General features: G+C 42.7%; 1 protein-coding gene across 3 annotated transcripts in view; it reads right to left on the reverse strand.

Moving 5' to 3' along the window:
* Positions 1-4,128: 4,128 nt before the first annotated feature.
* Positions 4,129-22,737, reverse strand: part of TMC5 (transmembrane channel like 5) — a 55,076-nt gene continuing 36,467 nt past the window's right edge. The window contains exons 20-24 of one of the 3 annotated variants that reach the window (XM_074965366.1): positions 10,826-10,904; positions 9,187-9,273; positions 5,794-5,895; positions 5,430-5,472; positions 4,129-4,747 (exon numbers count right to left, since the gene is read on the reverse strand). In XM_074965366.1, coding sequence (XP_074821467.1) covers positions 4,632-4,747; positions 5,430-5,472; positions 5,794-5,895; positions 9,187-9,273; positions 10,826-10,904 — 427 coding nt within the window. In that variant the 3' untranslated portion in view covers positions 4,129-4,631. Of the gene's footprint in view, positions 4,748-5,429; positions 5,473-5,793; positions 5,896-6,469; positions 6,525-9,186; positions 9,274-10,825; positions 10,905-22,737 lie in introns of those variants that run through there. The other 2 variants (XM_074965367.1, XM_074965368.1) reach the window with 2 other exon arrangements.

Genomic DNA, 22,737 nt, shown 5'->3' on the forward strand with positions numbered 1-22,737 from the left:
AAAGATGCCCCTCCTTTTCCTGTCCCCACAGGTAGGACTCTTCGGGGCTTTGTTTTCCTGCCTTCTGGGTGAGGCTTCTTGTCCCTGTAGAGGTAGGGGCATTTCCTTTTTAGGCATACATAGGCATAAGACTGCTTTGGCTAGCCTCTGGCCTCCTTGCCCTGGCACCTCCCTTCCAATCTCGTTCCCTGCAGCCTCTACTAATTTCTTTCCACAGGACCTTAAATAAATACAGGTGCTGTTCAGCCAGCCGTGTCAAATAGTCTTGCAGGTACACATGTGCCTCCCACTGCCTCTGTTGGTTCTCCACCACTTGACTCAGCTGGATCTGTCCCTGGCTTTTGTCAGTCCTCTTCTGCAGGGGTACCGACTCTAGAGTCCAGCCTGGGAGGTTACAAGTGCTCTCTGCAAAAAAGGCTTCTGCGTACTGTGGCTCCATTGTCCCCTCTTTCTGTTATGGCTTTCCGCGCACGCTTATATGGGTGTGAACACCTTATGCATTCCTTTACAGTCCGCTCAGGTCTCTCAACCTCCCCTTGTATCTGGGTCAATTGTTGCACAGTCTTTCACACAGGGCCTTGTATCGGGGTGACTCTTTGCCTGGCCACTTGTGATTGGGTTCCTTCACTGCTCGTGGCCATCCTGGGGATTAGTTCTGTCAGGTGCTGTGCCCTCCTCAGCACTCTTTTTACCTGTCGTCTTTCAGTCTGTAGACTCTCTCGCTCTCTGAGTGGCAGTTTCTGGTTCGAGGCTTGGCTCTTCAGCCAGCTCTCTGAGTTCCTCCCATTCTGGGGAAATCGTAGTCCTTCTGGACCAGCTGTCCAGATGACATCTCCAATGCCCTGTGGCTGGTAGGGGAACCCAAGCCCGCGCTCAACACTGGGTTGCAGCCTAGGTACTCTATAACATGCAGCCAGGGCGTGTATTGTCCTAGCCCTTGCTGCTGTTTCCCTGGGCTTCTTCCTACTTATCTGGGTTCACACTTCTGTAAAAATCAGGGTGGTTTAGACTTGCAATAAACAAGTCAGACAGTTCAGGGCTAGTTTATAGTATGGCAGGTATGCATCATGTATTGTGAGTAGCATCCATGAGAGTAGGTTTGATACTTTTCCTAATGTTGTTCTTGTTATGAGTACCACTAAATGATCAAACTGGAGTAGCTGCACCCTGGGTGGAACCTGTAGCTCGAGGAGAAAATTCATGAATGGCACAGCCCTGCAAGGACGCATGTGTGGGGAGGGGATATACTGTAAAATAAGGGTGCCCAAGTATCAATTTTATACCTTACCTCCAGGACAAAATGTCACTTCCATGTCATTTAAAAGTAGAAAGACTTATAACCATACTTAAAACCAGTTGTTTACCTGCTGTTGTTGGCGACCACTGAGATGTAGCCGAATGGGCTAACTTTTAACCAATAGATATGTAACTATGTACTTTCAGATTAAAAAGGGTAATCGCATACTTGAGCGTGCAGGCTAGCCTCTTGCATTAGAACTCCACCTTCCCCTGTCCCATGCCCCGTCAGCACAGATACAGCATTGCACAAGTGGCTAGTCACTTTCTTGAGACTCAGGTGGTGGGAATTGAGTAGCATTCCCTGTCAAAGCTAGGATAACAGACTGAGAGGATCAACTTTCCAATTCACTCTATTTTGTATTTAAATGATGCCTGATACTCATATGCTACATGTCACTGTTGGGTGAAATCACTTTCTTCATAGGCTATAGCATATCTCATATGACCAATCAGGGATTAAAATCTACCTCAATAGATTAGGTAAAGTCAGTGTTTTGTGCCCAATAACTAATTGTGTATACAGTTCTATAGCACTACTTGACTCAGATGAAAGCTGCGTGTAATGTAGGAACTAAAAGTTGATTAAAGAAAGGATAGGTGCTCATGTGCATATTACAGCAGCAGTGACTAATTGTGTACTGCATCTGTGGTAGGACAATAGATGTAAAACAAGTCCCTGCTGAGGAACTTCTATGAACTGACAAAGGTTGCTTATTTTCAAGAGTTACTCTTTCTCAGCCTTACCAGCCTGTCTTCAACCTAGTCCTTGGTTCAAGCCAGCCATTGCACAGTGAATCAAAGGCTGAACTTGTAAGACATCTCCCGGAGAGTGGCATGGTTGGTAACAGTATAGACATGTATGTGCTGAATCCACTTTTAATAAAATATTCTCTTCAAGTGACAGTTTGTTCTCTTGTGTCTTTCATTCAGAGGTCTGTAGAAAACTTAACTAATGTTAAGCAGAAAGCTTCCTTTTCCCTATCCAAGTTACTAACACGTAGCTACTTCTACATAGATTCTGCTGTAACACTTGCCTCCTCATTAACTACTCCTAGACTGAGACTAAAGAATCTGTACTAATCTTATTGTAAGGTGAGTTGGTATGAGCTATTTTGTCTGGTAGCTGTCCTTACACTACTTTCTAATTAAAAGTCATTGAGCTGAATGCCATTAAGTGGAAAAAGACTAGTATTCTTTTCTTCTGCCATTATAAACAATGATCTTCCAAATATAGCTTGCTCCACTTAGGGTTGTCTGATGCTTTCCTCCTGAAGAAATACTTTGAAACGCTGCCTATGGCACTATACCATTACTGTAGTGGACAAGACGTTGATTCTTACAGAAGCTATACCTCAGGTAAGAAGTTAATGACAGCAGATAATTTGTATGACAGTCTTTTAACACAGCAGTACCCTGGCAGAGTGGAGTTAAGCATCTTTTGTAAGTGGACCGGTGCCCATATGAGAAAGATGTACAGTGGAATGAAAATAGTTTTCCCTTAAAGCTTCTTAAACTTTGATCAAGTAAAGCACACGTAGGTTTGCTACTGTGAAGTTATCTTAAATGGGGCAAGCCTACTCAATTTTGTAATGTTAATGGTGGAGAAAAAAAGCATCTTTCCTAGTGGGCATTAAGGTCATATACTTGAATAAATTTGGCAGTTGTGTCACAAGCTGCTGTTTTTGTGTACTTGGTTCTGGAAGGAGACATGTTACTCCTCACTTTAGAACTAGCTGCGGACCTTGGCTCAGGATTTTTATCTTTCAGTTTTATTTTAATTATAAAAAACATCTTAGTCCGTTGGGGTGGAGCAGATATGAGAATTGCAATGTGTTCTAGAAAACTCTCTTTTCTGGAATGTTCACTTAAGTTGGGGCTGAATGCATTTTGCAAATTAACAGATGTAGACTTTGCCACTGCAAAACAAAGCCTAGACTTAAATATGTATGCATCAGGCCCCAGCACGAGGTGTACACTAGCAACACAATACTTCAGCCTTCCATTGTGTAAAGCCTGTCCTCTTCCTACACCTTCAGCTGTTGCATCTCTCCAGCGCTAGCTTAGATTGTAAGCTCCTTGAGGCAGGTCTGGATTTTTTCCTGAAGCCTCAAGCACGCTCGTGCTATTGTATTAGGTAGGAAACAAATATAAAGAAAAAGCAAAAAATATAACCCAGGGAAATGAGTTGGGCAGGGGAGGAGATGTGAGATGACAACAACAGAAGAAACAAATCAATTCCCAGAGAAACAGTTACAACAGTAACCCCACTGAAGGGTAATTCTTAAATTAGGAAAGCAGTTGGAAAAACTAGATGACAAAGGTAGACATTTAAAAGTATCTAAGATATGAGAACCAAATTAAGATGGACAGCATAGCCAGGCTCGGGCTCTGCAGGTGGCACAGACTGCTGCAACAAAAGAAGCAGTGCAACATGCAGCCCAAAATCACCTGGATAAAATCCCCAACAAATATTTCCAATGCATGCTGGAATAGCGAGGTGCTATTGACTCTTTGTTTACAATTTGTGCTTGTAGCTTAACGTGTACCAGGTGGCAGCTGGAATTGCCACAAATATGAAGAAAAAGGATTTCTGGGGCAGCTGGTGTAAGTGGTAAAATCTGCAGCTGTGAAGTCATAACACACAAAAACCCACAACTCGGCTGACAAGATTAGAGTTTATCGCGTTATAGCCATTCCAAAATGACACTTTAACCTCTGTCAAAAAAGGCTCAAAAGATGAGTAATCTGAATTGTGAAGAGAGAGACACTGAGAGCAATAGGGTTCACACAAACAGTTTTATATTCACCATTCTGGGTCACAATTTACTGTAACAAATAATTTTAAATAGGTTAGAATCCTTTTTATTTTATAAATACTTCATTTCTGTTTTTAAAAAATACAGCTAAGAACAGCCAGATCAAAGCAAGTCAAGTATAAGAATACCATCGAGGGTTGCAGAATTGTAATTTACATTTGTCATTAGGCACACATTACATTGATACAATAAAAAATTCCTCCCTAACCTGATGAATGGTGGTCATTTGCTATATTTCAGCAAAAGATTTCATAGCAGAAGCTAGAGAGGTCTCCTATCATCAAGATTTCATTTTTTAAAAACAAAACAGTATAGTTCATTTACTATGAAATTGTAAAATTTAAACTGCAATCAACAAAGTGCATTTTCTGATGTGTTCTTGCTTTAATTTTTTCCCTTAGCGTCTTATTTGAAAAAGTCAGTCATTTCCAATGGGTTTCCAGCCATTAGTGCAAAACAGTAAGGTTCTGGTAGAAGTACTTCTAGCAATTCGTATTTATAATTGTTTTGTACAGTTCATGGTCTAAAGTCCTTGTCGTCATAGTCCTGCATTTCCCATTCAGCCTGTTGTCTGGCTCTCAGAGCCAGTGCAAGGGTCTCAGAAATCGCCGGTCGGTGTCCTTCTGAGTCCGCTTTTAGCAAAGGAAGTAAGATTGATTTGGTGAGTGCACATATAACAATGTTAGTCCTCCATTTGTCAGAAAGTGCCTATGCTGTTAAATTAAACCATCTCTCAAGTACAAGGAAGATACATGTGTGTGCAAGCCAGATCAAGCTCATGTGTGAGATTCCATGCCTGCCTTGCTTCTGGCTGTGTGAAGGTTTCTAGACCACCATACACACTTAATAACCCTCTTTGAAATAAATGCAAAGTGAAGTACATCCCTTACTGTGATACAGTATTCCCTCCAGACCTACTCCCCTAAGAGGACATGGAGTTTCATTTGTTTCAAGGAATTCACTTTTCAGGTACAGATAAGTCTGCTGCCACATTTCAAAAGTAGCCACTGATTTTGGATACCCCATCATATTCTATGACACAGCTTGGGCCTGATTTTCAGAGCCGCTAAGCTCACACAGCTCCCGTTGAATCAAGTAGAGCTAAGGGTGTACCGAAGTGGAGCCCAAGATGTAGAGTTGAGCACTCAAAAACTGAGGCATGAAAACCCAATGTCCGCTTCTGAAGATGTTGGCTTTAATGGCCTATTCTGATTATTCTGCAGCCATTTTGGTACTTTAACCTACTGCATTTCAAAATCTTACTGAGCTGAACGTCCTCGAGTTGTTTTCTCTGTGTTGAGAGTTATTACTTACCAGGAGAAAGGCCAGTCTTTTCTGGTATCCCAGCAGAGAAGGACTGAAAACAAAATTCACAGTAAATCAGAATATTTACTTCCATGTGTTCCCACCAATATGCCTGTTACCTTTATGTTTAAAAGCAAACTTTGATCACTTAAACAAACGTATCCTTTGCTTCTGCCGATCTTATGTGGCTTTGTGAAGAACTAGTTGGGTTTTGTTCTGAAAGCTTTTCTTGGTACATTTTTATATTAAAAATAGTTTTTGAGGTGGGTGGACAGTGGTGTTTGCAAACTGCGGAGGTCCTATTATCATCACAACATCCAAATGAAAACTACTATCTTCCATACAAGTACCCTTCTTGGCTGGCTTATCATACCTCAGCATAGAAGTCTCTTCCATTTCTCCCAAATGGCCTTTCTAGGGAGGCTGTCATTTGCAGAGCAGCTTGTCTAGATGGCTGGTACAAAGATGAACTCCTCTGGAAGAGAGCATGTCAGATTACTATCAGAGGCTCGTTCACCTGCACATCTACCAATGTGATATATGCCAACATGTGCCAGCAATGCCCCTCTGCCATGTACATTTGTCAAACTGGACAATCTCTACATAAAAGAATAAATGGACACAAATCAGACGTCAAGAATTATAACATTCAAAAACCAGTCGGAGAACACTTCAGTCTCTTTGGTCACTTGATTACAGACCTAAAAGTGGCAATTCTTCAACAAAAAAAAACTTCAAAAACAGACGCCAAAGAGAGACTGCTAAATTGGAATTAATTTAAAACTGGATACAATTAACTTAGGCTTGAATAAAGACTGGGAGTGGATGGATCATTACACAAGTAAAACTATTTCCCCATGTTTCAGAGTAGCAGCCGTGTTAGTCTGTATTCGCAAAAAGAACAGGAGTACTTGTGGCACCTTAGAGACTAACAAATTTATTTGAGTATAAGCTTTCGTGAGCTACAGCTCACTTCATCGGATGCATTCAGTAGAAGGGTGGGGTGCCCTGTCTGTATAATATATGAATAATAAAGAATGCACATGTACCTCTATCAGGGACAGGGTTGTCCAGCTCAGGCAGAGGTACATGTTTTCAGAAGGTCTAAAAAAAAAAAAAAAAATCTTGGTGGATTCAATCCCTGATTAGCCCTAATCTACCCATGAAGGTAAGATGCTGAAAGCAGAGGGAAGCCCCAACACAGAGTTCAATCCTACCCCAAAGTAATCAGTAGAATTTTCACTATTAGACTTTAATGGAAACAAGGAGCACAGCGCACTGGGGAAAGAAAAGAAAAATAAAAAATCTCCTTCTGTGAAGCACTGAGCGAGGCTATTCCTGCCATCACAAGTTAGAGAACAGCCCTCAAAACATTTTATAGAATCATAGAAATTGCAGGGCTGAAAGGGTCCTCGAGAGGTCATCTAATCCAGCGCCCTGCGCTAAACCAGGACCAAGTAAACTTAGACCCTCCAACAGGTGTTTGTCTAACCTGCTCTGAAAAATCCTCCAGTGGCAGGGATTCCACAACCTCCCTTAATACCCTTTTCCAGTATTTAACAATCCTTATAGTTTGTCTCACCACAGTCTCCCTTGGTGCAGATTAAGGCCATTGCTACTTCTCCTCCCTTCAGTGGACATGGAGAACAAATCAGTCACCATCCTCTTTATAACAGCCCTTAACATATTTGAAGACTTACTAGGTCCCCCCCACTTGGCTTTCTTTTCTCAGGAATAAACGTACCCAGTTTTTTTTAAACCTTTCCTTGTAAGTCAGGTTTTCTAAATCCTTTCTCATTTTTGTTGCTCTTCTCTGGACTCTCTCCAATTTGTTCACATCTTTCTTAAAGTGTGGTGACAAAAACTGGACACAATACTCCAGCTAAGGCCACACTGGTGCCAAATAGAGCAGAGCAATTACATCTCATGTCTTACATATGACACTCCCGTTAACATACCCAAGAATTATATTAGCCTTTTCTGCAGCTGTATCACATTGTTGGCTCATATTCAATTTGTGATCCACTACAACCCCCAGATCCTTTTCAGCAGTACTGCTTCCCCATTTTGTACTTGGGCAAATTGATTTTTTTCTTCCTAGGTGTAATACTTTGCACTTGTCTTCACTGAATTTAATCTGTTGACTTGAAACCCATTGTGCAATTTATTAAGATCATTTTGAACTCTAATCCTGTCCTCCAAAGTGCTTTGAGTTCATTAGCTCAGGGACAGGCATCTCCAGCTGGCTTGGAGATAATGCGAACAGGCCTGCTTAGGCAGGTCAGTACCTTTTATTGAAGAATTGGTGCTACAAAGTTTTATTTGGCTTCTGTCTCCATCTCGTGGAGATATTGTGAAATAACAATAGTGCTTTTGGCATACACTGTACAGAACCTTTTGTTAAATAATCTCAACGACAGGTGAATCTCATAACCCCCAATTTACAGATCGGGAAACTGAGGCACTGATGTAAATTACTTGCCCAAAGCCACCCAGCAAGTCAGGAACAGAATTCAGATCTCAGTTCCCAGTTCCTTGCTCTTACCACTATGCTATGCTGGTGGTCTGTCTCCTGTTTTCTGGATTGGCATATTTGGCCCTCTAGAGTTACACTGACAATTCATCGGTTACCACAAAAATCTTTTATTGCTTTCGATACAAATAACTAGGTGGAATAGAAGAGAACTGTGCACTGCAGAGGAAAGACATCAGAGCTTGGGCAGCTGCACTAGAAGCTGTAACAAGTGGCCTGCTCTGTCTATGCTGCTTGAGAATTTGGATGCACTGAGCTTCCTGAGATAAATAGAGTTTATTTTCTTCTTTGTGTCTTTGGTCTCTTGTCCTTTGTTTACTCTTTTACTATTTTTTAGCTTGCTTCCCTTTCTTTCTGGTGGCTTTGTGGGGGGTGACACAGGAAGAGAGGGGAATCTGTAAAGAAAAGCAGAATGGCTGTAACAGAGAAACAAGTGGTCTTAGCATTAAAGAGCCCAGAGGAGAGTTTTGAAGATACAGCATGTGATTAACCAGCATTTGAGACCAGCACAATGGTAAAAAGAAATTAGACAGGAATATTCCTGTCTTATTTCAGAGCTCCATCCATCTATCCCAGCAGGATACTGAGTGACAATACACAACCAGCAGGATAGCATATCAACATCAGAACAATTCTCCCAGGCTGAATCCGCTCTAGGGACGGACTCTTACCTTGGCCTTGTCTAGGCTAGGAAAAAAGGGTCCTTTTTTCAAGTCAAATTAACTCAGCTGAGCTCATTTAAAGATTGAAAACCCCAGTTCAGGCTAACCATGACCTATTATATTCCAGCCAAAAGGTATTAAAAACTGTCCAGATTCATGTTGAATGGGGTTTTCTGTGGAGTAATAAGCTCCTGTGACCTAGCTCAGTTGACGGTGAAGGGGAAAGCACCTTTTCCCCTAGTCTATAGGAGACCTGAGAATGGATGAGCCCTTTTGTGGCTGTGACACCACATCTACGTTAGGAAGGTTTTACCTATGGCTTTGTAAACACCAACAGGGAGATTGTCTTTACTTGAGATTTTTTACCTTAGGCTGATCCCCCGGGTAAGTTAGAAGTGCATTGGCATTGTCCAAACTAACCTTTGCAAAGGTGTTAACAACTAGAGTGGATGTATGCCAAAATGGTGATTGATTTATAAAATCAGCCGTTCATAGACAGGGTTCCCTTCTGGCCTTATGATTATTTATCTAAAGAATGTGAACACGGCAACACCCACGCCTTTGAACTGACCTCTTGTTGTTCTCCTTTTGGTGGGCCTAGTTTTGATGTCTGCAGTGCACGTAGTTTATTAAGCAAAAACATTTTATCCTTTCCTTCCTACAATAAAGAAAAAAAAGAATGTTAGTAACCTGAGTGTGCATATTAGTCCTAATGCAATCGCAGGGCTTGTCTACACAGGGAAATTGACCAGGATAGCAATGACAATCGAAGTGGAATAATTGTGGAATAAAATCACATTTATTCCAGAATATCATGTCCACACAAGAGTTATGCTGGCACAGCTATAACAGAAATTGACTGGCATATGTATAGCAGAATAATTTCCCAAAGTAGATCAGACCCAAGTTATTCTAACTCCATTAGTCAAAAGTGTTATCTCTAGGTGGGCTGTATCCCCAAAGGTTTACTGAGGAGGCAGGGAGAGAAGCAGCCTGAAGCATTAGCTTTCCCAAAGCCAGCTGAGAGAATGCAGAAGAGGGAGTTGTTATGCATATAGTTACTGTCTCAAATCCTGCAGGAATCTGATTAAACAGATTACGTAGCTACCCTGCAGGGGAGTGGGGGGAGGAGAGATAAAAACATCTCCTCCAGCTGCAGGCATACAGACAGGAAGCCTGCAGTGCAGCCCCTCTGCAGTCACTGCTCTAGCCAACAGGCTGTATCTTTCTGCCTCCATCAGGGTGGTCTGGGCCACTAGAACAGATCCAGTGGTGCCCACATATCAGTACATTCGGAGCCAGCATGGAGCCCACCTCCCTGGGACATGATAATTCTTATTCTTGCACCCAAGGAGCATACACAGGACCTTCGCCAACTGCTGAATTTCACCCAAGATCACTTCTACACAGACTTTACACGCAGAAAATAGGCCCCACATCCCAGCTTCAGAAAGTGAGTCAGCTCTGGCAGCTCCTGTCCTCTCCCTAGCAAGCCCGCCAGCTCTCCAGACTAACCAAATCCTGCTTAGCCCAAAGTCTGAGGGATGGGGGCGCATGACCCAAAACTTTCACACAACTCAAGGTGCTACTCTAAGTCTGTCTTTATTGTCACAAAAGCCTTTGGGATGATGAACTTCAGACCCCTCCTCACACATACCAAGCAAAAAGCATAAAAATAATATTTACGAAAGTTTATTTCACAATTTAATATTTCACAAAGAAAATAAAGCAACTGCTCTGTGGTGTTTTTTACAACACCCAGGCTTTACTGTCCTATTAGACATTGGCATTAATGGGAATGGCATTTGCACTGAGAAGACTATACCCACCAATGCAATTTCTGTCTATTTAGAAACCAAATCTAACAAAGACACACAGTTTGCAGAGCCGGATCAGACTATTAATCCTGCAAGTACCATAGCCTGACACCTAGCCATCTGACACCACACCTCTGCGGAAAGCAAAGCATCTCCTTGCTTCAAGTAATGCCTCTGACAAATTATGTAATGCCCTGCATAACCTTAAAATAAACTGCATACAGAGTTGATTAGTCAAGTGTATGTAGGGAGATTTTTTCCTCTTCGCACTTGTGCTAAAACAGAAACCTATCTGTGTGTACGCGTCGTATGCAACAGACATGGGGAAACCAGTTAACATGTTTGCTGCCTGTTTTTTTATTTAAATAATAGAAACCTGAAAAACAAACTTACATTAATAATTTGCTCATGCAGGAGTCTGACCATTATCTTTCTTCCTTCTATGATTTGCCAGTAAAGATATGTGATCATTCTGAAAGGAAAAGAAAGTTCAGCACAGAAGTATTTATTTTGGGTGATGCTTCTCTTCCAAATAACTGCCAAACAAGAAGAGCTCTTGTTCATTTTACACAGTGATTATTTGTAAGTAATATGCAGTATTATAAAAGATATTACCTCACCCACCTTGTCCCACTTATGAGTAATGGCAGGCAAATACTAAATGGGTCAGAAGTTCTATTGGGAAAGACCCAAAGCTCTATGGGCTCTTACACAAATACAAGGCAGGCAGGTCAACACCATAAGGTACCTTTTAGTTCTAGACAGGAATCCATTGTTTTCAACCAACCTTGTACCAGTTCTTGGCACCGTCCCTCCCCCTCCCCTGCCAATTCATGAACCTTAGTAACTATCACATAGAGGCAAATCCTGGTTCCACTGGAATGTCTTGGAGTTTTGTTATTGATTTTTTTATGGGATCAGGATTTGACTCTTAGAAGGGAATGTGATTGGACTATGAGATTGGGAGCAATGACTCCCATCTACTATTCCCAATTTTCCTGCTGACTTATGGAGTCTTGGGCAAAACCCATAACTGCTTTTGTTGTACCAATAAATTAAAAACCAGCAGGATCTTATTAAAGGGGAAAGGCAAAATGCCACATTTATTGTAAATATAATAAAGAAATATAAAACTCACACTGTCCTATCGTTACTTATTCCTTGCTTAACTATATATATATATATATATATTCATTCATTCATTCATTCATTCATTCATTCATACCAGTTCTGCATAGGGGTTTATAGTTACCAGCCTAGAGGTTGCTCGTGACAGGGTACTGGCCAGGTAACCTGTACACGAGAGTGGAGCCGAGTCCGTGTCAGATGCGCATCCGATGCTCCTGAAGGGTAGTGGCAGAACTGGAGACTCAAAGTTCTCAGTCCTTAGTATCCATTTTTATAGGAATTTCTTCCTATGCCAGTCCATGGAATTTGCTTTGTCATATTGTTAGTCATGACTGCTCCAGGACGGCTGTCAGGTGCTCATCAGCTTTCTTCATCCTTTGAATTGGTCGGGTGGATCCCAGTCTGCCCTCCGGTGGGGTTCTCTGGTTGTCTCCACCTGGCGTCTTCTTCGGCCAATCGATGTTAAATTCCTAGGCTGGCACTTCCCTGATTATTCAAAACCCACCATTCATTCACATACATTCCTTACTTTAATAAAAAAACGTATTTCTCATTTCACCGAGTATTGTTATTTTATTTGAGACTCCCTGTCTTTTAACATTCCTTCGGTATTGCCTTTCTTCTATTATACAAAGGTGTTATTTATTTGAGACTCCCAGTTTTTTAACATTCCTGATCCAAACTATAGAGGGTGGGGGGTCTCTATGTGACATTTCTATGAGTGCCGCTCCAATTCGCGGTTCTTCATGGGTGTTACAAACAAGCATGTCAATCTCCATCACAAAGTATCCGTTTGCAAAGTGGAGCCAATTGAACATAAAGTGAAGTTAGTTAACAAGCATGTCAATCTCCATCACAAAGTATCTGTTTGCAAAGTAGAGCCAATTGAACATAAAGTGAAGTTAGTTAACAATCATGTCAATCTCCATCACAAAGTATCTGTTTGCAAAGTAGAGCCAATTGAACATAACCATTTGAGAAAGTAACGTTAATTGATTGGTTTACATTTATAAGCGTCAATCTCAATTACAATCAATGAAAAGCGCCAATACAGAGAAAGCAGAGTCAATTAAGCCGTTTAGTTTTACAAGCGTCAATCTTAATAACAAGTGAGAAAGTATCAATTTAGAGAAAGCAAAGCCAATTGAGCGGTTTGCAAGGTACGGTTTGCAAGCTTTAATACAGAATTGTAAATCAATATTGCAGATTTACAATTATGTCAAATAGAAGAATTATAAATGCAGATTTAATAAATATTATGAATCAATATTGCAGGTTTACAATTTCTTATGAACAGAATCACAAATATTGGAATATGCCTACATAATCCCCCTTTTGACACTAAGATATACAGATAATCGTCAGTGTCACCTATTATGTAGCCTGTTCAAGAGGAGGTACTGTGAGGCTATTTGACTCTGCGATTCTAATCGAGTGTACATTCTTTTTATCCAAAAACCCATACCACACATTCCGATTATGCAGATACAATTTAATAATAAAACTATTATCAAGGGATGTAGCATTACTGATAGGATACCAGTGGTGGTTGGGGACCATCCAGAGAATATATCATACCAGTGATAAGTTGTTATTTGTTTTTCTGCTGTGGCAATTCTTAACATGTCCCCATTGGTATGTATAATATGAATAGTTCGATTTCCCACCTGATCATTTGTTTGTTCTAGAAAATGTGTCACTTCTTTACTTCTTATTAGACTATCAGTAAGGTCGTGCCATTGAATTCCAAGGTCAATGGAGAATTCAGCCAACTCTGCATTTAATGTTAGCTGAGACTTTTTTGGCTGTGGTAAGTAGTATGTGTGGCTTTTAGTGAATATAGCACTTACATTGCACTTACATTCATCTACTGGAGGACTGCTAACACTCCCGTCTTCCCAGAATACTTCCTCCCAAGAATTAATACACACACATTGTCCATTATACAATACTTTGGTCTCATTGTCCAATTCGTCCCATATACATGATCCTAGTGATGTATCTTTACTACAAGGTTCTGGAGCCACAGGCAAGGTGAGGCACACCCACTGTTGAGGAGTCCATTCGGTACAACCTCTAGTGTCCAATAGCTTCCCTCCCTCCCCAGCCCATTGGCTCGAGGTTTGGGGTAGCCAGAAGGATCCCATGTGTAATATGGGAAGTGGGCTAACTTTCCATACCTTTGCCTCCAGGGACCGTTGGTGTGCAATTTTGACAACAATTTCCCCTATTAACAAGTCTGGTTTTACGCTACTGGAAACGTACTGCATCCAGTCATATTGATAAGTGTCAAATAAAGATCTCTTTCTTTGTTTTACCAAATGCATCAAAACCTTAATATTTCCCGATATGACCCAGAACATTTCATGTTCCAGCGTGGCTAGGGCAAGTATCTGCATTTCAGTGCATCCCATGGCTATGGCCGTGTGGTTTCCTATATCTAAACTTTTCTTGTGCATAAGCCATGTAGTAGTATTGAGCCATTGCCAGAGATTCCACTGCGCCTTTAAGTTGCCCAGACCAATTTGGACCAAGTCTACATTGGCATGTACTTGTTTTTGTATCAGGTTGTCCTGTAGTTGAGCCAGGGAGTTTAATTTGTTTTTAATAGTTTCCAAATCTACTGAGTTGGCAAGTCCTGCTCCTGCTCCGAACCCACCTAGCATGGTATCCATAATGTCTCTTTTAGTTCTGGGGTGAGGGGTATCTGGAGGGGACAGCTTATGTGTCTTTAGCCAGGCTATTAGTATGGGGAGAGAAAAAGGCATACACTTGGGCTCTACTTTTGATACATTTAGTCGTGTCCAATCCATGTCAATTCTTACTTTAACCAGCAGGGGGCTCACCAAGGCTTTTACCGGGGTAGTCTGAGTTTTAAATAACGCTGGTTTTGCCATTTGTACCGGGGTGTTTCTTATAAACACATACTCTTTTTCCCAAGTCCATTCACACCCATCTGGGAATGTCATTGCATGTGTGTGACTTGGGCAGTAGACTACAATTACGGTTACAAGGTCCCCGGATTTTATAAAGCCCTCCCATATATAAGGGAGCGAGGGGTAGTCTGAAAGTATGGTGGTATCTCCCACATATCCTGCCGTCCGTACCCCCACCATCCAATATTTTTTCCTTCCTGCGGCGACTGAGATATTTACTTGTAGCCCCAGTTCCCCTTCTCCAATATATACATGTGTTTCCCCTAAAGTTGTTAATGTGAGATTAGTTTTTAGATCAACCCATCTTAAGTGAATGTCTGTCTCTTGTGGTGGAAGCCATGGTGTGTTGTTGGCTTGTGCATGTATTAGTAAGGCAGTGAGAATTGATTTACCTTGTCCCATGTATCCCGGAGCATGGATATCATTGTTATTGATGGTCATGAAAGCGCCTGAGTGTCGTGTGCTCACCACTGTAAGTAGGGTTAACGCTTTGATCCAGAACGGGGGCTGCCGCCTCTGTGGCAGCTCTGATTTCCATCTCGTTGGAGGCATTGTTTTGCCCTTCTGATAAGGATCAGAGCTGGCGGTTTTAAGCAGCAGTCTTTGGTGCCTGCAGGAATGAAAATAAACGTACCACGTCTGCAGGTCCTGGTTCACAACTGTTATCAGGGTGTTGTGTCTGAAAATACAATTACAGTGTGAGAGGATTAAGTCATGAGAACAGCTTGAGTTGTGAAACGTGAACCCATTTTAATTTCCCATTCTTGTCTATGCGATAAATGAGAGGGCTGAGGCGATCAACTATGGAGTAGGGTCCAGTCCACTTCGACTCTAATGTGTGATCCCTTTTGCCCAGCCTTAAGTACATTACCTGATCCCCTGGCTCCCATAACAGTGAGTCCCCGGGTTTTTTGTTTTCCATTCTTGTATTCATGAGCTCAATGGCTTGGCTCACCCTATGCTGTAAGGTGGCTTTATCTTCCTGCAGCTGCTTTAGCCACTGCCAGTGCTCATGAGCTCCGAGCGGATTGTTTATCTCCGTATCTGATGTTTGCTCAGGGTTAATGACCAGCCTCATTGCCTGCCCGAAGAGGATTTGGTAAGGCTGTATTTTAGTTCTCAGCCTGTTGCTGCTGCGGATAGCTGCCAGTATTAGTGGAAGCTTCTCAGGCCAGTCTTTACCGGTGCGGTCCACAACTTTCCTGAGAGCTTCTTTAATAGTGCGGTTCATTCGTTCCACTTGTCCCGAGGACTGGGGTCTGTATGGAACATGAAGTTTGTGTGACACCCCCAAAGCTTTAAGCATTAGGGTAAATATGTTTCCCACAAATGATCCTCCGTTGTCTGAATCAATAATCTCGGGAGTCCCATATCTGCAAACTACTTCAGAGAATAGTTTCTTAGCCGCGGTACGAGCGCTATTGTCCCTAGTAGGGAAAGCTTCCACCCATCCTGAGAACGAATCTATGATTACTAGCAAGTACCGGAATCCTTCTTTACTTCGTGGTAATTTGTCAATGAAATCTATTTGGATCCTATGCCAGGGACCCAGCCTTCTTTGATGTAGCAGTTGAGGCTGGTATGGGGGTCGGGCTTTATCTCTGGCGCACTGAACACAGTTCCTGACCCATGTTTCTACATCATCTCTCATCCCCCTCCATTCTGCCACTTGCTTCAACCTTCCCAACGTCCCCTCCACTCCTTCGTGCATGAATTGGTGAGCTATATTCACCAGTTCCTGCCTTTCAATTCTTCCTGGGACGTGGACTGATCCTAATACCTTCTGTTCCTGCCTTCGGGTTACTGCTGCTATCCCTTCATAGTCTCTGGCTATAGCATCGGCACGGTTATTCCAGATGGTTTCAGCTGCTGAGCCTTTCCCATGTGCCTTTACATGTTTGATTTTTAACTGATCGGGATGAGAGGTAACCCAGGCATAAATCCATTTCCATTCCTCTATGTACGCTATTTCTTTACCATCCGCGGCTTTCCAGCCATTCTTTTGCCAATCAAACATCCAATATTGCACTCCATTCACGCAATAGTTGCTGTCAGCATAGATGTATACAGTTTTGGGGCATTTGTCTGCTGCATACTGTTTTAAAACTTGATATATTGCATGGAGTTCGGCATGTTGTGCCGAGCCGTGATCTAAATATCCTGTTAACACCTCTTCTTCTAAATTTATGGCTGCATATCTGATTCTCTTTTTGCCATGGATCACCATGGAACTGCCATCGGTGAACCAAATGTGTCTTTCCCGACCCACTGTATCTAGTTCTTCAAGGGGGGGCGCTTGGGCTTGCATGATTCTCTGTTCTAGTGTAACTAGCGGACATTCATGCTTAGTCCCCCTTTCGATAAGAGCATGAGTCAGCATGTCAGGTTTAGCCACTGTGTCAGCCCGGACTCCTCTGTTTACCAGGGTTAGGGTCCATTGCGCCATCCTGGTATTAGATACCCTGCCTCCTATCAACTTTCCAGACAGGATGTATTTCAGAGGTGTATGTGTGCTCTGTATTGTAATTGGGGCACTGCCCGTAAGCGGCTCAAAGGATTGAACAGCCCATACTGCTGTCAGGCACTCCCGTTCGCAAGTGTCAAAATTTAATTCCGCTCCCTGCAATTTCTTAGATTCGTATGCTACGGGTACCAATTTCTGGTTCTCACTTTGTTGTAAGAGGGTGGCTGCCATGGCCACTTCATTAGCTGCTAACCGGATGACAAATGGTTTTGATTCATCCGGGAAGCGCAAAGCAGGGGCGGTTAGGGCTTTTTGTTTTAAGGTGTTTAAAGCCGTATCCTGGTCTGGACCCCATTCCCAATGTGTCTTTTTCTTAAGTAATTTCCATAAAGGAAGGGTGATCTCTGCATATTTATAGATATGGGGCCGTAAAAAGTTGAATCCCCCTAGCAAAACCCTTAAGGAGTGTACATCGGTAGGAGCTGGCATTTCAATTAATGCCCTCACCTTCCTTTGATCTACCTGCCTTCCCTCTTGACCAATGATAATCCCTAGGTAACTGACCTGGGTTTGCACCAATTGTGCTTTTTCCAGGCTTACCTTGAATCCGGTGTCCTGGATCAGTGTGAGGACATCCTCTGTAAGCCTTTGTACCTGCGTCTCGAGCTCCCCGAAAACCAAAATATCATCCACATAGGAAAAAACGAGTAGTCGATCTGCTGGACTTAATTGATCCAGCATATCTACCACATGTCTGTGGGCAATAGCTGGAGAGTCTTGGAATCCTTGGGGTAAGCGTTGAAATGTGTATTGCTGATCCCTTATGGTGAAGGCAAACCGGTCCTGTGAATCAGGGTGTAAGGGTATTGCAAAGAAACAGTTAGCCAGATCTATAACTGAAAAGTACCTGGAGGTGGCTTGTACTTTTTGGATAACTTGTGTCATATCTGCCACAATGGGAGCCATGGGTATGCTTCCTTTGTTGATCCTTCTGTAGTCAATAGTTAGTCGCCAGGACTGTCCGTCTGCCTTTATGACTGGCCACACAGGGGAGTTAAAGGGAGAGTTAGTTTTCCTAATAACCCCCTGTTCTTCCAGGTCCTTGATGATCTGGATCAATTGTGCTTCAGCTTCTTTGGGGTACCTGTATTGTTTCTGGGGCGGTATTAGTTCCCCTATAATTTTGACACAAGCATTGATTTTACCACAATCTGTTTTCTTCTGGGTCCAGACCACGGGAAACTTTGCACGCCACTCCTCTTTCTGTTGGGCAGTGAGGGCTGCAATTGATCGGTCTCCTCTTTTGGAAACCACGTTGTTTTGGCTCTCTTTTGATAAAAAAGGGGGGAGAGCTTCCAGCCTCCACAGGGCACTCCGGGGTAAATCGATTAGGATATTGTTTTTAAACAACCAGTCCGTTCCTAGAATTACATCGTTAGTCATGTATTTTGTTTGAATTAAGTTCCCAGTTGTGCTATAGCATTGCACTGAGGACGGGAAACCTTGTACTGTGAAAGGGACTTGTGTCCATTCTTGTCCCATACTGGGTTTCCCCTGAAATGACTGCAGGATTACCTCCTGCCCCTTCCTGCCATTGTGGGGGGTTGTCTTAATTAAGGAGACTGAGGCTCCGGTATCAATTAGGGCTAGGGTAGGAGCTTGGTCTCCCTGCTGAATGTATATGTGGGGTCTTCCTCCTGGATCCCATGTTAACTTTCCTATGAATCTCCACTGCTGTGCTCCTATACCAGGTGGGGATTCTACACTCAGCGGGCTTCCCTAGAAGTATTCTTGATCCTCTGCAGGGGGAGGAGGCAAATCCATCGGAGGAGCGCTTGGGGTGGTTACCCCAGATACCCTCCTCTGCTGGCTTTGCAGTCTTAGGATTTCCCTCATGATATCAGCCATAGGAGCCTTGTCCCATTTTTCCCGATCCCCTCCCAGCTGCATTAACAATCTCCACATCATTCGACGCATATCTGGATCGAGCTTATCGGGGCATCCCTGAGATGGTCTATTCTCCTCAGTTATTCGAGCTCTGTGTGTTTCTGGATATAACCTCCCTCCTGCATGATAATTTCCCCGTCCTCGAGACCTCCCTCTCCAGGAACCTCCACGGGGTGCTAAAATTCCCTTTTCCCCACTTTCATTTGAATAGGTGACTGTTGGCTCCATGGCAGCTACATATGCCACTCTTTCTTTTTTTATGTTAGGTTTTGGTCCTGCATGTGTGGTAATTTGCTGCACCATCCCCCTTAATTCTTCTAAAGTAGCAGGATGGCCATCCTGCCAAACAGCCAGTTTCCCTGAATAATATGGTAGTAGTGACGCAGCACAATCTCTCAGGGAGGAGATGGGGAATGGTAAGGTATATAAATTGGCAATGCCAGCCACGGTTACTAGACCGGCCATCACCTGCATTAATGCCCATCGAGTAAGATAGTTTTCTGGGTCTTCATTAGGACCCTGGGCTGAAGCCACAGCTTGGGCTATAAAATTTCTCCTGCCTATTTGTTCCCCGAAAATCGCCATTAGGGATAATTCATTGGTAGCTTCTTCTACCCTAATGCGGTCCAGTGTGGCTCTTATTTCTGGAGCTGCGCATATCCCCATAAGCCGGTAGATCTCTGTAGTGGTTAATCTCTCCCTCCCGGCTAATAGGAAGGCATCGGTACACCACCGGGAAAAGGATTCCCTATTTAGTGTACCTAGGTGGTCCGCCATTGCTTTTAGGTCTGCTGCTGACACCGGGATAGTTGTGATTTGTTCATTACCCCCTCCCTCAGCGTCCGCCCTGGGGGTAGTAATGGTGCGCCGTTCTAAAGCAGCCACTGAGGCTGAAGGACTTTCCTTTAGGTCGTCCAAAATATCTTTCTCCCAAATTCCTTGGGGATCCCAGTGATCCCAGGCTTCCCCCCCGCAATCTGATTTTAGATTAAGGTCGGCAGGGTCCCATTCTCCTGAGCTAACAGCCGCAATTTGACGGGTGGCAAAGCCCAATTTCAATTTAAGCTGTTTGATGATAGATTCACAACGACTGTGGTTTACCGGGGTTCTGCCTTGTTCTAATGTTAGCTTTTTAACCATCCCTTGTAGGACCTGATTCTCTTTAATTAGGGCTTGGTTTTCTTTTTCTATTTGTTTAAATGCGGTAGTTTGCTCTGTCAGGAATCTCTCTTTACTTTTGTATTCCTGCAGTGCCTCTTTTATTATTTCCATCTGGCTTTGTGAGTTTATTGCCACCACTTTCCAATTCTCTATCCCTTTTTCCAATTGGGTTAGTTTTTCCTGCAGAGAAATTTTATTTTCTTTACAGGTAGTTAGGCGGAGGTAACTGTTATTACATGCCTCCCATAATAGCCAAATAGCTGCTGCGTCTCGTTTGGCAGCACTAGAAGGTTTGTACATGAGGATGTATTGAGCCAATCTATCCTCTAGGTCTGATATAGTACAGACATCTACAAGGACTTGTTCAGTCCATGGATTATGTCCATATCTTTGGAGGACTTGTTTGAAAGGTGTAATTTCTCTAATGAAAGCGGAGGCTGGAGCTCCCTCCGGTTTCATTCCTCCCTCCATACCTGCTTTACCCTGTTTTTTCTTTAACATTCTAACAAATTTTTAATTTTTCTATCACTCCTGATTTTATTCAGTGCTTAATCTATGCTTTTTCTTCCCTGCTACCTTCTCGGAGGCCAGCAGGTCTGGTTAACCTGTTTCTCCCTGCTACCTTCTCGGAGGCCAGCAGGTCCGGTTAACCTGTTTCTCCCTGCTACCTTCTCGGAGGCCAGCAGGTCTGGTTTAATCTGTTTTTCCTGCTACCTTCTCGGAGGCCAGCAGGTCCCCTGCTACCTTCTCGGAGGCCAGCAGGTCTGGTTTAATCTGTTTTTCCTGCTACCTTCTCGGAGGCCAGCAGGTCCCCTGCTACCTTCTCGGAGGCCAGCAGGTCTGGTTTAATCTGTTTTTCCTGTTACCTTCTCGGAGGCCAACAGGTCCCCTGCTACCTTCTCGGAGGCCAGCAGGTCTGGTTTAATCTGTTTTTCCTGCTACCTTCTCGGAGGCCAGCAGGTCCCCTGCTACCTTCTCGGAGGCCAGCAGGTCTGGTTAACCTAATAGAAATGCCTAGCTCACTAGAGCTGGCGGTGTGCACACCAATATTTACAATAACTGAGGTTTTTTTACCAATATTCCCCCTTTCGCAATTCTCCACCAAAATGTTGTACCAATAAATTAAAAACCAGCAGGATCTTATTAAAGGGGAAAGGCAAAATGCCACATTTATTGTAAATATAATAAAGAAATATAAAACTCACACTGTCCTATCGTTACTTATTCCTTGCTTAACTATATATATATATATATATATTCATTCATTCATTCATTCATTCATTCATACCAGTTCTGCATAGGGGTTTATAGTTACCAGCCTAGAGGTTGCTCGTGACAGGGTACTGGCCAGGTAACCTGTACACGAGAGTGGAGCCGAGTCCGTGTCAGATGCGCATCCGATGCTCCTGAAGGGTAGTGGCAGAACTGGAGACTCAAAGTTCTCAGTCCTTAGTATCCATTTTTATAGGAATTTCTTCCTATGCCAGTCCATGGAATTTGCTTTGTCATATTGTTAGTCATGACTGCTCCAGGACGGCTGTCAGGTGCTCATCAGCTTTCTTCATCCTTTGAATTGGTCGGGTGGATCCCAGTCTGCCCTCCGGTGGGGTTCTCTGGTTGTCTCCACCTGGCGTCTTCTTCGGCCAATCGATGTTAAATTCCTAGGCTGGCACTTCCCTGATTATTCAAAACCCACCATTCATTCACATACATTCCTTACTTTAATAAAAAAACGTATTTCTCATTTCACCGAGTATTGTTATTTTATTTGAGACTCCCTGTCTTTTAACATTCCTTCGGTATTGCCTTTCTTCTATTATACAAAGGTGTTATTTATTTGAGACTCCCAGTTTTTTAACATTCCTGATCCAAACTATAGAGGGTGGGGGGTCTCTATGTGACATTTCTATGAGTGCCGCTCCAATTCGCGGTTCTTCATGGGTGTTACAAACAAGCATGTCAATCTCCATCACAAAGTATCCGTTTGCAAAGTGGAGCCAATTGAACATAAAGTGAAGTTAGTTAACAAGCATGTCAATCTCCATCACAAAGTATCTGTTTGCAAAGTAGAGCCAATTGAACATAAAGTGAAGTTAGTTAACAATCATGTCAATCTCCATCACAAAGTATCTGTTTGCAAAGTAGAGCCAATTGAACATAACCATTTGAGAAAGTAACGTTAATTGATTGGTTTACATTTATAAGCGTCAATCTCAATTACAATCAATGAAAAGCGCCAATACAGAGAAAGCAGAGTCAATTAAGCCGTTTAGTTTTACAAGCGTCAATCTTAATAACAAGTGAGAAAGTATCAATTTAGAGAAAGCAAAGCCAATTGAGCGGTTTGCAAGGTACGGTTTGCAAGCTTTAATACAGAATTGTAAATCAATATTGCAGATTTACAATTATGTCAAATAGAAGAATTATAAATGCAGATTTAATAAATATTATGAATCAATATTGCAGGTTTACAATTTCTTATGAACAGAATCACAAATATTGGAATATGCCTACACTTTGGGATTGCTTTTCAAAGGCACAACTGGCAGTTAGGTGCCAATGGGAATTACATGCCAAAGCCAGGTCTCTACTAGGGCCAAATCTACACTAGAAGTGCTTTGCTGGTGTATGGGAATGCCAGTATAAAATAGCAAAGGGCTCCTAGTGCA

The sequence above is a fragment of the Natator depressus genome, chromosome 10 (genome assembly GCF_965152275.1).
Source record: "Natator depressus isolate rNatDep1 chromosome 10, rNatDep2.hap1, whole genome shotgun sequence".
In the NCBI taxonomy this organism is placed as follows: Eukaryota; Metazoa; Chordata; order Testudines; family Cheloniidae; genus Natator; species Natator depressus.